The sequence below is a fragment of the Aphelocoma coerulescens genome (genome assembly GCF_041296385.1).
Source record: "Aphelocoma coerulescens isolate FSJ_1873_10779 chromosome Z unlocalized genomic scaffold, UR_Acoe_1.0 ChrZ, whole genome shotgun sequence".
NCBI classification, from domain to species: Eukaryota; Metazoa; Chordata; class Aves; order Passeriformes; family Corvidae; genus Aphelocoma; species Aphelocoma coerulescens.
In genome coordinates this window covers 71253646-71269839 of record NW_027184085.1, presented here as the reverse complement: position 1 = coordinate 71269839, position 16194 = coordinate 71253646, and the positions used below count along the sequence as shown (strand labels likewise).

The following is a 16194-nucleotide window of genomic DNA, read 5'->3' as shown; positions in this document are numbered from 1 at the left end:
GGAATGTTTGTGCACCAAAAAAAGCAGGAAACAAGTGGTCCTAACCCCAAGCAACACTGGAGCTGGAAGGCTCTGTAGACATAGCTCCTGAACATCTGTGGAGAAAAAATGTCATCTGGTTGTGTCCAAAGGAGCTTTAGCAGAAATCCCTTAAAAACAAGGTGCTTTGAGCCATTGCTCATTGCCTGCAGAGCACCACACGAGGCTGTGCAGGGCAGTGACCCTCCCAGGAAGTGGCTGTACTCAATCACAGTCACCCCAAACCACACAATCACAATCACCCCAAACCACACAACCACGCAATTGTGAGTCTCCCTCCTGAAGCACAGCAGCCTGGAGAGGTCCTTCTGCAGGTAAGTGCAGCTCTCCACCTGGGATAACTTTTGAGTGTGTTCCCCAATTTAAAGTGGAACCAAAAGAGAGATGGTTTCAAAAAAAATACTACATTTCTACAGTTCCTTTGGCATCTCATCCTGTGACAAGAGAGACAGTGGAAGCTGTCCATATGCATTTCTGGTTTATGTGATACACTAATAAAAAAAAAAAAATTCAGGGCTACATACCTCAAATTGGGCACCCAATAACCAATAAACATTTTTCTTTTTGCTTTTCTGCACCTTAGTGCTACTTCCAAACTGGCTGTCGGTCAGGAGTGGCTTGATGCCTATTTTTAGAGGTGAAGCTCAGACACAGTGGAGCTGGGCACCACAGAAACAACACAATCTTCCTGTAGGAACAGCCGTATTATGAAACAGCAAGGCAGCCATAAGGCACATACCGCAAGACAGCAAAATAGCAAATTATCAAATAGCTGCTCATTACCAAAACAATGCTCTTCTCTGCACAATAAAAACCCCAGAGCTTTTTTTTCCAGAGGGAAAAAAATTCAGTGAACATGCAAATGAGGGCAAAGTGAGAAATACGCTCAGTATATATCCGCATTTTCCAAGTTAAGAGAACATTTTTGGGAATGCAAGTACAGCACCCAGACACTGCAGAGACACACTGTTCCAGCTGCTTGTGAATGGCAAATCCTACCCTTCCCTCCCAGGGTTCTGACTTCCCTGAGATGCAGCTCCAGGACTGCCACACACCCCTCGGTCAGCTGGCATCTCATACGTGTGGGCAGCGTTTTACCTTGCAAGACAACAAATTTTACACCTCTGCTCTCTCGAGTCCTTCCTGGCAGCAAGGGGATGGTCATTTCCCAGCACTTGGAGGGACAGAATGTTCCTCCTAACTCAACAAAAGCCTCCCGCTTCCTGACCTGCCTCCTAGCTGTGCTGGCTCTGCTCCCTCCTGCCAGGTCTGTGTCCCTGGTCCAGATGCTGCAGCCAGATCCCCGACCCCCAATCCCAGATCCCAGGGCCGGTTCTCTTAGGGAGCAATTCTCTATCTCCCCTCTCCAGACTGGCCATTTCCACTCCGTGTCCTCCATGCTCCCTGTTATCTCTATGTCCTGGCAACTCACAGCTGCAGGCTCCAGCTGCTCACATCTACACTTTCCTTCCCACCCAGCCCCAGTTTTACTCCCCTCTGATCCCAGGATCTGCTGCCTCCCAGCGAAGATGAAATATTCAGCGATTACAGTCAGTAAGCCCTAAGCATATGCAAATGCATCTTTTTGAAAAGGCTTGTATCCTGGCTAAATTCAGATGCTTTGTCATGCAAATGGGAGAAAGACATATCCCTGGAATCAAATCCCGCATCCTTTTCTTTTTCAACCAGATTTCAAGCGTTTCGAAGGAGAGGAGTATCATCGGTCTTCCACGGCAAAAGTTGTGAAAACTTTTAAAACACTGGAAAACGCCTTTTTTTTTTTTTTTTTTTTTGCCTGATTTTCAAAACGGGCCTCATTTCAACTGAAGTTTTACACACAAACAAGTTAAATAAATTGGCACAAGGCTTAAATATTGCATTATAACTTTTCCACCCAAACAGTGGAAGTTTGGCAGAGTTAGTAAAATCTTGGCTGCTTTAATACTTGTGACAGTATCATATGCCTGTAATTTAAGCAGAATGAATTTCTACTGTGTACCTGTTTAATCTGAATGGCAGTACATACATTCCCTGAAACATTTTCATGTGCTCCCCAGACACCTGTGCAGAGTAAGGGAGCACCTGAAGCACACGGTCAACAATAACTTGTGATAAACAGCTACTAATTCCAGAGCCTTCCCTTCTGCACGCTTTGCTAAAAGGTATATTCTCCTAAAATGCCTGATATCCACAGACTCCCTGAGCAGCACAACTGCAACTTTTACAAGTTAGACCTGACAGACGGAATCAGTGTATAAATGTCAAACCCAAACTTTCTAAAATAGGCAGGATGAAACTACCAGATTTGTCTTCAAAGAGGGGAAAAAAGAAATTAATGTATCTTTTACCACCATGAACTTAAAAAACTAGGTGGCCATTTCCCAGGGATGAGCAGCAAATTCGTCACTGAAGCCAGTTAATTTTTATCTGAATCCTATTTTTATGTAGCTTACAAACATTGCAGTGGGAAAAGGTGACTTAACTATGTAAACTTGTGCAATGCAGTCTTTTCAAATCTGAAGGAAAAAAACCAAAAAACCACGAAAAAAGAAACCCAAACAACTCCACTCATACAAAGGAACTGTACGTACAAACAGCCAACTGCCCAAAACAGACCTGATGAGAAACAATATTTTGATAAGGCATCCTTTTGTAACAAATGAAATTGCAGTCTCTTGTCATCCAGTTAATTTTAAACAAAATCTGCGTGTCTGCCAAGCCCCAAGAAGGTTAAGGGCTTCTTGGGAAGAGGACTAGTTTAGAAGACCACTGGAATATGAGGAAAACTGATTTCAAAACATATATTCCACCAGAATTCAGTTTTCCTTATATGTTTTTTAAAACTGCTTTTCTACATAGGTATTTTCAACTAGAAATATTATTTATCTATAAACAGATAGCTGCATTTGCACCTGGAACTTGAATGGTCCGGTCCTCTTTTCTCAAAGATTAAAAATTTACAGAGTTTCACCATTCAGTGAAATGTTGGCAGGTCCAAGCTCCTCATCTGAAATACTCCCATTTTAAGGAATAAGGGGGGGAGGGGGGGGGGGATCAAAAAAGATTGCTCATAGTTGCTGTGAAGAGATAACAGTAGAGGATGTGTGGGTACTTTTTAGTCTTTTTTCCTTTGACGATGTAGTCAGCTCTTAGGTGGAGCCGGCACAGCGTTGTGATGAGGAGCTACTGTTTAACACAACTTTTCCCTCCTTGAGCAACTGGGATGGACACAGCGCAAAATTAAGGCACAGCTGTTCCAGTGAGAGGAAGGGGCACAAAGACTCCCGTGATTTTCCTCTCCACCTTCCTCAGGGCTCACAGGTATCCTGTGCCCTCACTTTCGGTGTTTTACCCAGCTGTGCTGCACCTCTCTGGCACAAAATTCGGTATTGTCGCCCCCAAATTCAGCTACCCACACTTCACACGTGCTGTGGAGCTAAGTAACACAGGCACTTCACCCCAGAGGTCAAGCAGGAGGGACAAAGAGAGGAGGACCATAAAACAAATGCCATCTTGGAACTGAAGATTTGCCAAGGGCTATTATAAATGGCTGGCAAAAGTTGTTCATTTTTATAGTAATTACATAACCTCAAAGGACACAAATACTGAAGGCAGCACACAGCAAGACACCGTGCTACAAAACACACTTGGCACTGGATTGTTCTGTAAAATATATCACAACAAATATCACAAACAGCAGCTGAACAACACACATCTTTTCCACACTTGATAAATAAGCTTTTCACACCCTGGTCCTCTCACTGGCACACATCCTCATGGGGAGGAGACATGGTCCACATAATCAGGCCATTAAAAAAGTAAGAGAGTGTAATTTTTTAAAAAATTTTATTTCCTCAATTATTACAAGTGTGTTTTGGAGATTGGCTACTGGCTACAAATTTTAGGCACTTAAACTCTTGAGGAGACATGCCAGCGTTCAGTTGAATATTCTGTTCTAAAAACTTTGAAATTAAACATAATTATAATCCCACTCTTCTTGATTAAATAAGTACTTATTGTATCAGTCAAACATATGTGTTTTTCTCTGTGGTTTCCAAATTAACACAATTTCATGCAGAAGTCAGAGCTGTATTTTTGTAGAGATATTTAATTGGACAGCCACTTCTTTTTGAGTGGAACAAAAACTCATGCTTTACGTTGGGACAAGCATTGCGTGGCTGTAAAACAAAGTCCTAACAGAAAAAAAAATTGCAATCATAGTTTTTTTGAAAGTCAGAAAGAAAGCATATGCAAATAGCAAGGATGTGATCTGATCAGAAAGAAGAAACTTTAACAGATGTAATACCAAAAAATCTGGAATGTAGACTATACATAATGGTATTCCACATCATAAAGCAAGTCTAAAAGCTTTTTTTCTCTTTTTTTTTTTTTTTTTTCACTGAAGGAAGGAGGAGGGGGGAGAAAGAGGATATTTCCAACTCCCAGCTGAGTTCATTTGCAAGTATGTGCGACCATGAAGTTTCCGACCTGTCAGGTCCACCGTGTAAAAACAAACCATTTCAGTGCTTTGCATAAAATAATCTACATGTGAGGAGCCCACATTCCCAGCTGTTAGTTCTGAGTGGGAGACAACGTGTATTTAAATCGAACAGCACCATCTAGCAGGTCCTCATAACTTTACTTTGGAGGGCAGTTGCTACTTGGCAATAAGTCAGTCTGGCAAGCTTGCCCTGAAAATTATCAAGCATTTTCAGACCAAACGAAATATTATGTGCTTTACAGCAGCCAAGAACCTCGAAGAAAAAGCACCTACAATGAAAGAATACGGCTGAGAACTGTTTAAAGTTTCAGCCGCATGACCAGAGCACTTGTGTGTGTGGCTTATGCCGGGTAGCTTTTGCAAAGCAGAATTAAAACAACATGATCTTCATCTGATCCGACACACAGCAGCCCTATGGATTTGTTTTCAGTCCCACTGCGAGATCCCACTGTGCCCTTCAGTGATTTACCAAGTGTATTGACAAACACCAGCAACCATGTAGCACAAGGAAATGGTTTAATTCCCTAATTTTGCTAAGACAAATAAACAGTGCTTCCACTAGCCGGTTAAGCAATTATTTTTAAAATTATCCCTCCACTGGAACTAAGGAGTGCCACTAGTTGATCAGATTTCAGAGCCCAAGTTGTGTCTCCCGCTCCATCTCAGCAATTAACGCTTCCCGTCAGGGCTGCCTCTGTCTCCCTCCACTTTCCCGTGGCAAAGTTAGGTGTGAAATCGTCAAACGCCTTAAATTCCCCCTACCACCTCCCTCTCCTCTAGAAACAGAGATGCCTGGCCTGCTACTGCTGCAGGAAGCGTGCATGCCAGCCTTTGGAATTAGGAAGTCCCTTAAAAAAAACCCACCAAACAAAACCAAAAATAAAAACGCACGAAAAGAACTAACCCAACGTTAAAAAAAAAAAAAAGGCAAAAAACCAAATAAAATCACCAAACCAAAAAAACCCAAGCCCCCCCCCCCCCACACACACACAAAAAAAGAAAAACACCCAACAAACAAACAAAAAACTTTTAGGTGAAGGTTCAAGACAAGCTGCCTGAAGGGAAACTCCTCAGCCGTGCCCGGAGCGCGGATCTCGGTGCTGAAACCAGCTCCGGAGCGATGCGATTTTTGGAACAGAGAGGTGTGAACCTGGGCTCTGGACGGAGGTCTCCGCCTCCGGACCCCCTCGGCAGCCTTACCCCGACCTTCCCACCTCCGATACACTTCGTCCCCCTCCTCCTCTTCCTCCTCCTCCTTCCTCGCACGGGCTTTTCCTCCCCCTCCACCCCCACCGTGCCAAACCGGCCTCGGTCACGCCAAGTCGCTGCCGCTACAGGACAACTTGGGGAGACGCCGTCCGTTCCCAAAAACTGGGTTTTCCCCCCGAATTCCCCGGCGGTGCGCGGGTTGGGGGCACCCCCAGCCCTCCCCGTCGGGCTCTCCCCGCTCCGCTCCGCGGGCAGCAGAACCCAGGAGCGCGGCTCGCCCGGGCGGTTTGTGCGCAACGGGAAATAAAAAATAATAAAACCAGCAGGAGTTTGGGCAGGCAGCGGGAGCCCGGCCGGCCCCAGGCGGGGGGCGCGGGGGTGGCGGGGAGCCCTTTGTGCGGCGGGGCGGGCGCGGAGCCCCCCGAGAGCGAACAATGCGGGGCCGGGCAAAAGTTGCGAGGCGGCGAGTTGGGACGGGCGGGACGCGGCCCCGGCCCCCTGCCCGGGCTCTTTGTTAGCGGAGGGGTCCCGGCACCTTGCGGGGCCGGCCCGGGGCGCGGGTACCGCGGGGCAGCGTCCCGAGCGGGGCCGGGGCAGCACCGCCGCGACCCCCCCCGAGCGCGGGCACCGCGTCCCTCCGCGGGGACCCCCCGAGCGCGGCCGCTGCCCCCGCGCCCCCTCCCGCGGGCCGGGCCCCGAGCGCCGCAAAGTTTGTGAGGGGGCGCGCGGGGGGGGGGGGGGCACTCACTTCTCGCGGGCCTGGCTGTCGGACGGGACGCTGCTGTTGCTCTTGCCTTTGCCGTACATGCCTGCGGAGAAGCTCCCGACTGTCACGCACCTGTCAACCCATCACCGCCTCCCCGGGACCGGCCCCGTCGCCACGGTGACGGGCGCCACACGCGCGCGCCATTGGCCGGGCCCGCCCCCCGCGCGGTGATGGACGGGGCGCGCATCCGGCCCCGCCCCCCCCCGCGCGCCGCTCCCCGCGCGAGGGGGAATTAGAAACGGTTCGAGAAGGATTTTAAACAACCGGCTGTTCCCGGCGCCCGCCGCCCCCCCCGCCGCCGCGCCGCCGAGCGGGGAGCGCGCCGGAGAGACGCAAACTGCGGACCGGACTCGCGGCCGCCCCGGCCCGCGGCCTACCGCCCGCGCACCGCCGGACCCCCGCGGCGACCCCCGCCCCGCTCCCGCCGCCCCACCGAGCCCCCCCGCCCCGGCCGGCACCCCCGGACACACCCCCGAGGGTCCCTCCGCCCTCAGCGTCCCTGCACGGCCCCCACCCCCAGGGACCCCCCCCAGCGACGGAGGAGGGCGAGAGCCGGCACCGGCCCTTGGCGGCTGGAGCTGGGGAGGAAACGTTTCCTGAAGCAAGGCAGCGTGTCTTAGAGGAGCTTAAGAAAATAAAATTTAAAAAAAAAAAAAAAAAAAAAAGAGAGAGAAACACCCACGGTCTGAAGAAAATTCAAGGAAATGCTTTGATTTTTTTTAAAGTTACATGGCAATAATTGCGTGCTCCGCAGAGAGGGGAGAGAGAGAGAGCGGCCACTGGGGCCATTTATTACTTGATTTCTCTTTCTTTAAGTACCCGAAGCTCTGGAATTTTTTTGCTCTTCCTCCTCAACCACAGTCCCAAATTTTGCAGATATTAATGCCTGCTTATGTCTAAACTTCGACCAACCTTGTAAACCCACGCCCATGTGTGCCCGTGAGAGGGGGGCTTTTAGTATTCTGATGTTTTAAGTGTTCGATGCCAAGCCCTTTCTTTTGGTCAGGCCAGGTTGCAAATGCACCCAACATCTATCTCCCCGTTGTGTTGGCAGGGAAATGTCAGGAACAACCAGGGCCACGAAAAACCCGACCAAAATTCGAGCAGGGAAGTTGTGCCAGACGTAGACCACCAGCATCTGTTTATCATTGTTGGAGCTGCAAGGGGAAAAAAACATCCTCTGGATCCTGAGCTGCCGGAGCGAAGGGAATGGTTGGTGAGGTGAAACTGGGGAGGGGGGATTAGGAGAGTATTAATGAGCGGCTGGAACAAATTAGCGAGGGAGTAGCAGAGACAACAGGAAGGAGTGAGAGAGGCTGGAGAATCCGAGGTGCTTGTGGCAGTTCCCTGCCCGGCGTGGGCTGTGTGGGATGTGTGTGGAACCCACCGCAATAATTCATCAGTTTAAAGCACACGGCGACAAAAGACATTTTGTGCCAAAGTTGGTCGTCTCGGGCTTTCACCCCATTATATGGGGTTTTTTTTTTATTATTTTTATTAACAGCGTGAGAGTGTGGTTGGAGTGGATCTAGGGAAGGAAGTAAATTAGGCTGACATCATTCACCCTGGTTGGGACCGAGGCTCCTGCTCCCGAGCTACACCCAGGAAACCAGAGGAAGCGGGTTATGGTATGAGGAGAAAGTGGGAAAGGAGAAAAAGAGGGAGGAAGGAGTGAGTGGAAGGGAAGGAGAAGTCGGCAGAGGAAATGAAGGATGAGGAAAGGAAGGATGCGAAAAGGAGAAAGCGAAGTAAAAGCACAATTCAAGGTGAATTTGGGTGCTAAAGGAGGTACAGACTAGGGAGAGAACCTGGGGAGCTCCTGAGGAGTGAGCCGAGGGGAGGGAGGGAGGGAGGCGTTCTGCCCGCGTTGGGGCAGGGTGATGCTCGCTCGTGGTGTGCCCCGGAGCTGAGGTGCGGCTGGTGGCACCCGGAGCGAGCACGGGCAGCAGGACACGGCACAGACAGACAGACCGACTGAGAAGGAATCAGGACAGAGAACAAAGAAGGACTCGGGCTGTGCGTAGGACGTAAAAACAGAAGGTTGCTGAGGAAAGGAAAGGAGTGAGCGTGGACATCCTCGGTGGAGCTACAGGGGCCGCTGGCACTTCGATACACATCACCCAGAGCACAACTTTCGTCTGAGTGTTCGCCTGCCCTTGGGGAAGGGCCCTTATCACCCATCAGACACGATGAGTAACTCCTCCCCAAGGCTTCCCTCTGCCGCCCATCAGCCGTGGTATCAGCAGGGCTTTCTCACGAAACTGATAACGGTGGCGAAATCCTTCCCGGGCAAGAGAACCCTCCGAACCTCCCCTTTTTGTTTGCCTCAATAGTTTTGGTTGATTTGTTTGTGGTTTGAAGGGTGGGGGGATATTCCGAGAAAACGGCGGTGTCCGTGTTGTGTCAGCCCTGTGAGGGGAGAATTTTCTCCTTGAAAGGACAATGTTGAGGTGTTTCCCAAAAACGTGATGGTGAGATAGCGGTAATGTCCTTTGGATATGCATCCCAGGACGGGACTTTTGCAGCAGAAAATGCTTTGTTCCCGTTTTTCGTGTGATTTGTTTGCATCCCTGTGGTTTACTTCGGCCTGAAGGACCGCCAATGCCTTGTGGGTTCGCCCATCAAATTGTGGTTTGGGGCAGAGCAGGATGAGCCTCGGGAGGGCGGGGATGGGCCCTGGGACACGAGCAGGATGGCCCCGGTAAATGCTAAACGCTGAAACTCATTCTCTTCACAGGTCTGCTTCCCAAGCCACCATTAACATTCAGGTGATGACTTGGTAATTTTGCTTTTCAGTGGAAAACGCAGAGATGGTGCTAGCCCTTATTTATGCTGCATGTGGAGAACGGGGCACAGGGAGCAGTAAGGCGCTCGCAGGACGCTGCGGGTTCGCCAGGGTAATATTACCTCTGCCTTGGGAGGAATGCTGTCGTGGGGTATTATCTGTCAGCACCACACAAACAAAAACCCCATCGCGCGGGGACAAAAGTTTGCTTCGTAAGCAGGTGAATTCGCACAAAAACCCACCCAAACAGTCCTCCCAAGTTCGGTGTGTCAGTAATTCTTCCCGGGAGTGGTGATGCACGTACAATACCCGTGTACCCCTGCCCTTGTTCCCGTCACTCCGAGCACAAACACTGCTCTCAGCAGGAGCAGTTGTATCTCATGAGGCCAACGCTGTAATTAATGAGATTTGAGGCACAAGCGCTGAGACAAAATTCAAGTTTCCAATATCAGAAATGAAGATCCAGCCTTTGTTACAAAAGGGGATGAGGGGTGGCAGTACTTTAAAGCTTCTCAGTCCGACACTGGAAAGGAATTCACAATGTATTTTTAGAGTGTTATAAAAATCTCTTACATAATGCTGATTAATTCTTCGGTTTTAGGGAAGAGCACTGGGCTTTGTGTATAAGTGTTGACCAGCTAAGCCACTGAAAAGGGCTGGTTTGGGCTGGATTTTTTTTTTTTCCTTTAACTTTTTCTTGGATAGAGAAAGCTGCAATTATTCAATTATTACAGGATTTTGCTTTTGTTTGGGCGTGTATGAATATTATTCTGGAAACTGCGTCTTATTCTTGGAAGTCTTTATCATTTTAAAACATATGTTATGTTATATCACCCTGTCTGAGATATAGGATAGCTCCAAACTGGGTGGGTTTTTTTTTTCCCCTCTCTCTTGCTGCAGCTAGTTACATTATGGATTAATGTTAAGGATATCTGCAGTGAAACCTTGCTTGTGTGGCTGTGCAGGACTGACTTAGACAATGTCACATTACAGGATCATAATTTTACTGATACGGTAATATGTGCAATTAATTTGTGTTTCTGCCCATTCTGTTGATCTTCAAAATTCTTTGATTAATCGAAGTGGCAGGTTTCACACAGTTCTTAACAAAGGGCCATTCAGGAAATTAAGTCAGTAAATGGTACTCCCTTATTTTAATTCTAGTTATCTATACTTATTGCTGTGTAGCTGGGAAGATTTTTTGGGCAAGATATCATAGGAGAGAGACGCTTTTGTTTTGTCTTTTTCAACAGATACGTGACCGAGGCAGCTTTGAAGCCTGTTCTGAGGAATCCCTCGTCCTTCTGTAGAATGTTTAATCTTCCTGTGGAGTGTCTAACTATGAGACTCATTCTGCAGACTTTCATTCTTGTGCCATACAGATGAGCCGGGGTTGCTCAGGTGATTGGATGAGCCCTAAATCGTTACTGCAGAATGGAGGCAGCAGGAATGCGTAGGTCAAAACAAAATCTTTATTTGCCCCTCTTCTCCACCCAGGAGGAAAAAAACGTAATTATAGCTCAGGGGTAGGGAGGGATAATCCTTGTGGGTCCCTTCCAGCTTGAGATACTCTGCGATTCTGGGTCTCAAAGAAAGGCTTATCAATAACCCAATAACCCCTTGCACTTCCTGCTTCCAGCAGGAGCCACAATTCCCTCCAGGACTTGCAGAAGGAGCCAGGATGATTTTGCAGCCTCTTCTTACACAGTTCATCCATGAAGGGGCCAGAGACAGCACGAATACGATCAGCTTGGAAACAGAACTTGCTAAGAACAAACCTTCCATGGGTTTATTGCTCTCGCTGGCTGTGCTGTGTCTGCTCACACACTGCACACACACATGCAGCTCAGAATAGGGGAAGTTATCTGTACAGGGCACCCAGTGCCACACAGCCTGAACCTTACAATGGAAAAAAACCCCACGTTTGTGGGTACTGGTTTCTTCCATGACTTCATTTTCTGATGTTTCATGTGGTTTCAGCTCTCCCTGGTGCAGTTTCCACTGGAGGGGCTGTCACAGCCTCTCTCTCACACAGACACTCACGTGTGTGTGTGCCTTTGGTGCTGGCTCTCGTGACGGAAAGTTCAAAACCAGTCTTCCTCTTCTCCCCAGTCACACATTTTTACTTCCACAATGGGAATTGATACATTCATTGGTGAAATTTATTTGGTGATTGGGTTAAAATTATGTCTACATATACATAAACACCCTTGGCACGTGACATCTCCCTGATTTCATTGGTTACCTGTTGTTTTAAGCCATCTGATGGAAATTATATTTTACCAGACAACCCAGTCTGTGGAAGAAAAAAAAGTAAGGAAAAAAAGTAAGGGAAAAAAGTACATAGCCTTAGTTACTAATCATTTGAAGGATAGCTGAAAGTCACCATTGCTGGTTCAGGGATGTGTCACATCAGGAATGTGGCTCCTTGTGCTGTGTGCGGCAGTAACCGGAAGAAGAGCAGCGTGGAAATTGGGGAGACACGTGGATGTGAGGCTAGATGGGACCCAGATCCCACATGAAGCTCCACACGGGCAGATCTATCTTTGCATGATGTGGGTGCAGGGATTTGTGACAAAGGACTTTGCTGCTGTAGCGCCTTAGCTGCCACTTTTAGCAGTTAGTGCTGTGCTAAAAAAAACCCCAAAAAACAAAAAAAAAAAAACCAAAAAAAAAACCCCAGCCAGAAATCACATTAGCAGCATCAAAATTGCTTTTATTTTCAGGGTCACTACCCTCAGCAATATGTTGCAGGAAAAGGTTGATCCCAGTATGGAGTTGCTGATAATTCCCGAGTTGGTTTGACATATGCGGGCTGCTGTCGACTTCAACAGGCTTATTTAACACATTTGTTTCTTTTGGGTTTAGGATTAGCCAAAATGCAATTTTGTGAAGCTGCACTGACGAGGCTGCCTGTAGTGGGCTGTGGGCCTGGCAGGACTCAGGCTGCACAAGTATGACAGCAGAAAGGCTTCCCCTTTAGCCTGGAGCTAACCGTGATTAGGGCAAATAACCTCTTCAGAACACTCAAGATTTTTACATTTATTAAAGTCTGCTCATAAAAAAAGAGACTCCAAAGCAAGCAGTGGCACTCAAACTGAAGATCTGGGAAAATAAATGGCCAAAGCTATCACACTGTGACAGCTTTGGCAAACCTTTGCACAGTTTTATAAAACAAACACGTGTGATGTTCTATTCTCTGGGTAGGTCTTTGCATTAGAAGTTCATACCTAACTCAGAAGATGAATAAAATGGTTCTCTCTCTCTCTCTCCACATATTTACTGAGCACATACTAGTGAATTGAGTGCCATCCCCGTGCTGTACCATATCAGCCACGCTCTATCAGCACATCCAAGCCTCTGTGCAGCTTTTCTACCTTCGTCGAAGTGTGTAACCCATAGAGGATGGAGATATTTCCAGCCTGTTTTGTGGGCTTAATATTCCAAGGAACTAACTTCTCTGCATCTCAGGAATGACAGAAAATAAAACAATTGTCTGTGGGCTTGCTCTGCTTTTCAGCAAGTACAAAATGTGCCAGTGGACTCTGATAACCGAGTGTGCCTCCGCTGGTTTTCAACAGCAAGATTCGAGCTTCTTCTGCTTTTTATGAACCATCTGAGGTTTTTGTGTTCAGCTAAGAATATAGTGAAAACTGAGAGAATTTCACTCTGTTTTGGACCTGTGGCCCAAGGAGGGGGTGGTGATGATAAAAAGCACTGGCACATGTCAAATCAAAGTTGTACCGGGTCTGACTGATTGTTTAACAGCTGGGCCAGGGCAGTGTTAAAAGTAAAAAAAGGAAATCACAGCATTATTCATTAATTTATGCTTATGTATGTTTTGTTTCCCTCAACACACACACACGTGATATTGTTCATATATATTGTTCATCTGGTAAGGAAGAAATAAAAAAAGAAATTGATACCAGTCTGCATATGTGTTCAAAAGCTTAGTGAATTCTCCGAGCTCTGCTGGGGATCAGATTTCATGAAACTGCAATAAAAAAATCCTTTTTTACCTTGTCTTTGTGTGTTCTGAGGTGGGTTTGTAAGGTTTGAATTACTGGGTAATAACCAAGAAGTCTCCTTTTCATGAGCCTGCAGCTGGGAAATGGACAGTTTAATATTAATGGAAAGAACAAACTCTTCTCCTTTCTCTCTCCTCTCTTCTCTGCACTTCTGCTTCATCGTTTCCTTTCCTGAGCTCTCTATCCTGAAACTGCCTTTGTGGAACTCCAGGATGAACTACAAACCAGGAGGAGCTCAATTTTTCAATTTTTCATTTAATGGTGTCAAATGACACCAACTTGTGAACATTCAGGATAGAAAAAATCCACATCATTGATATATCTACAATTATTTGTTTAGCTAAGAAACTAATATCACATGAATATGCAGAAATCACACTAATATCACACGAATATTCCCTTCTGAAATACTTTATTAAGTGCCCTGATATCAGCATGCCAGGGGGAGGGATGAGAAAGTGGAAGTAATCACTTCTGGCTTCTAAGAGAAGGAAAATACCAAATTTTGTAGAGAATTACTTCTCACAAGTGACTGAATAGAAGTAACCAGCACCACCAGTCTGTACTGTGGTGTATATCCACTTCAGGTCCATCCTAGCTTCACTTCCAGACAAATTCAGCAAGAAATTGAAGTTAAATACCAAGATTAAGCACGTTGTCATTTTTGTTTTTCATTAAAGGATTTATTCAAAACCTTTTTCCTTTAAGCCAAGTGCTGGGAATTCGCTGTGATGGACAAGAGAGGACAACCCCAAATCAGCATCTCCAGGGACTGCTGGGTCTGACCCTCTCTGGGATTTCTGGCACGAAGGAGCTCCTTGGCACCCAAAGGGTTGTGGGAGCCTGTTGAGAACCTACAGAAGTCATGGGACTGAACTGACAGCTCCAAAATGTTTCTTGCTTCTCCATTTCTGGACAATGGTATACTTGAACAAAATCCTCTGCTGATGACTGCTCTGCTGGGTTTTGAGCTGCCCTTCCCCTGTCTAAGCCTGGTGGTGTTTTTTAGGGAGCTGAACAGAACAAGCTCCTCTGACCTCTTGTTTCGTCCCTGAGAGATCTGTTTACACAGGCAGAGCTGTTCTAGGGGCTGAAGCCACTGGGTTTCTGCCCAGGTGGTGTCTCTGTCCCAGGAGATGTGGGTCTGTGAGGAGAGCCCAGCCCTGGTCCGAGCGGCTGGAGCGGGGATGGTTACAGAGCCGAGTCCTGAGCGAGGGAACAAGGATGCCTTAGGGCTGTGAAACAAACAGAGGCTTCTCCCATCTGTTCTCTCCTGTTGAGTTCTCCACATACTTGCTGCCTGGCATGGTGTTTTCTTAGGATATCTGAGTAAGGAGGAGCCTGAAATCTAAGGCGAATTGTGTTGTTTAAAATATCCTTCTTTTACGGTCAAAATTTATAGCCCAGTTTCATGACGCTTGCCTGACCTGTGGTACCCTTTTCCCCCTGGTGATTTAAAAGTGGCCTTGAGAAGCAGAGATGTTTTAATTCCTTCAATTTCCTTTCATGTTCTGGGGTTTTCTTCCCCCCTTCATTTTCTCCTGCACTTAAAAAAACACAAAACCCAAAATATTCTTCCAGCAGCACAAGCTATGACTGACCAGTGCGTCCCAAGGTATGGATTTTGGTGAGGGAGGAAGATGTGCATTTTTTATGTGGCTGTTGCTAACAGACAGGAGTTCAAGGCAGGGAGGCTGGTCTGGGAAGCCTCCTCTGTGGCCTGGGAGGGCATCGTGTCCCATTATGACAGCTCACTCAATCCCAGACACTGCCCAGCAAACAGGGATGTGGAAGGGCATGTATATGGAAGAGGAGGGCTTTTTCATCTCCCTGCTTGGCCTCGGGGGTTTCGGTTCAGAAGGAGGCAGGAGTTATATAGAATTCCCAGAATACAGCTGGTGCACCCCTAACTGCATTGGCTATAATGGGATTTTTTACTGTGCGAGGAATGAAATATCAGGCTCTCATTGTTATCTTTCCTCGTGCAGCTGTAAAGAATTTATTTGTGAGTTTTACAATATCCAGAGGTGGTTCCTTTGTACCCTTTTTCAATAAAGTTGAAATGCCAAAAGTTCTTTAGCTTGTTATTGCTCTCTTTGCCCAGCACAAAACCCTTGTAGCAATCCTGAGACTGGCATCTCTGTCTGATCATGAACCTTCTCTTAAAGAGACTGTCCTGATTTCCCTGCACAGCTGGTCCCTCTAATGCCATTTTTTAGTCTGCCCCAATATCCAGTCTTTTCCAGCATCCTGACACTTGTATTTGTGGTTCTGAAGAGCTGCATTATTTTATGTGTTCTTGGCAAGAGTCTGGATCATACTTTGGATTTTAAGCATTCTCTGTTCAGTGTATTCAAATTTCTCATAAGCTCAAAGAGTCCCACCTTAGAATGGAAAAAATGTTATTTAAGATTGTGGGGATAAAAATGTTTTACTGGGAGAAGATGCCTCCGTTTTCTGGAATACCAAGGAATCAGGGAGCCAGTTCATTTCCATCTGCCAGCTCACGTTCCAGGTGCCAGCTTGCTCCCTGGTCTTCCTTTTTAACCATTCCTTAAAGAGTTTGGCCCTGATTTCTCGCTGCCTCGAGGGGAATCAGGAGCAGGCAGTGATGTGGCTTCCCAAGCACTCCACTCTCCATCATCAGTCAGTGGCTGCTCGTGAGAATTGTTCTGGGTTTGATACTGGGGGCTGAGCACATCCAATCCTGACAAACACAGTCCTTTTTAAAAAAAGCTGCCAGTGTTAAAGGTAACTTGCATGTTGACGGAAATGACAAATTAATCCAGCAAAGAAATACACAGTGATGAGGAGATTCTCTTTATATTTTATTTCTCTTTCTCCCTACATGCTGAATCTTTAAAAT

At 47.0% G+C, this 16194-nt stretch overlaps 1 protein-coding gene across 2 annotated transcripts in view; it reads right to left on the bottom strand.

The window, feature by feature from the left end:
- The window catches only part of SSBP2 (single stranded DNA binding protein 2), a 134929-nt gene extending 128236 nt beyond the window's left edge, over positions 1-6693 (bottom strand). For both annotated transcript variants that reach the window (XM_069002153.1, XM_069002154.1), the window contains exon 1: positions 6498-6693. In XM_069002153.1, coding sequence (XP_068858254.1) covers positions 6498-6556 — 59 coding nt within the window. In that variant the 5' untranslated portion in view covers positions 6557-6693. The remainder of the gene's footprint in view (positions 1-6497) is intronic.
- Positions 6694-16194: the final 9501 nt, after the last annotated feature.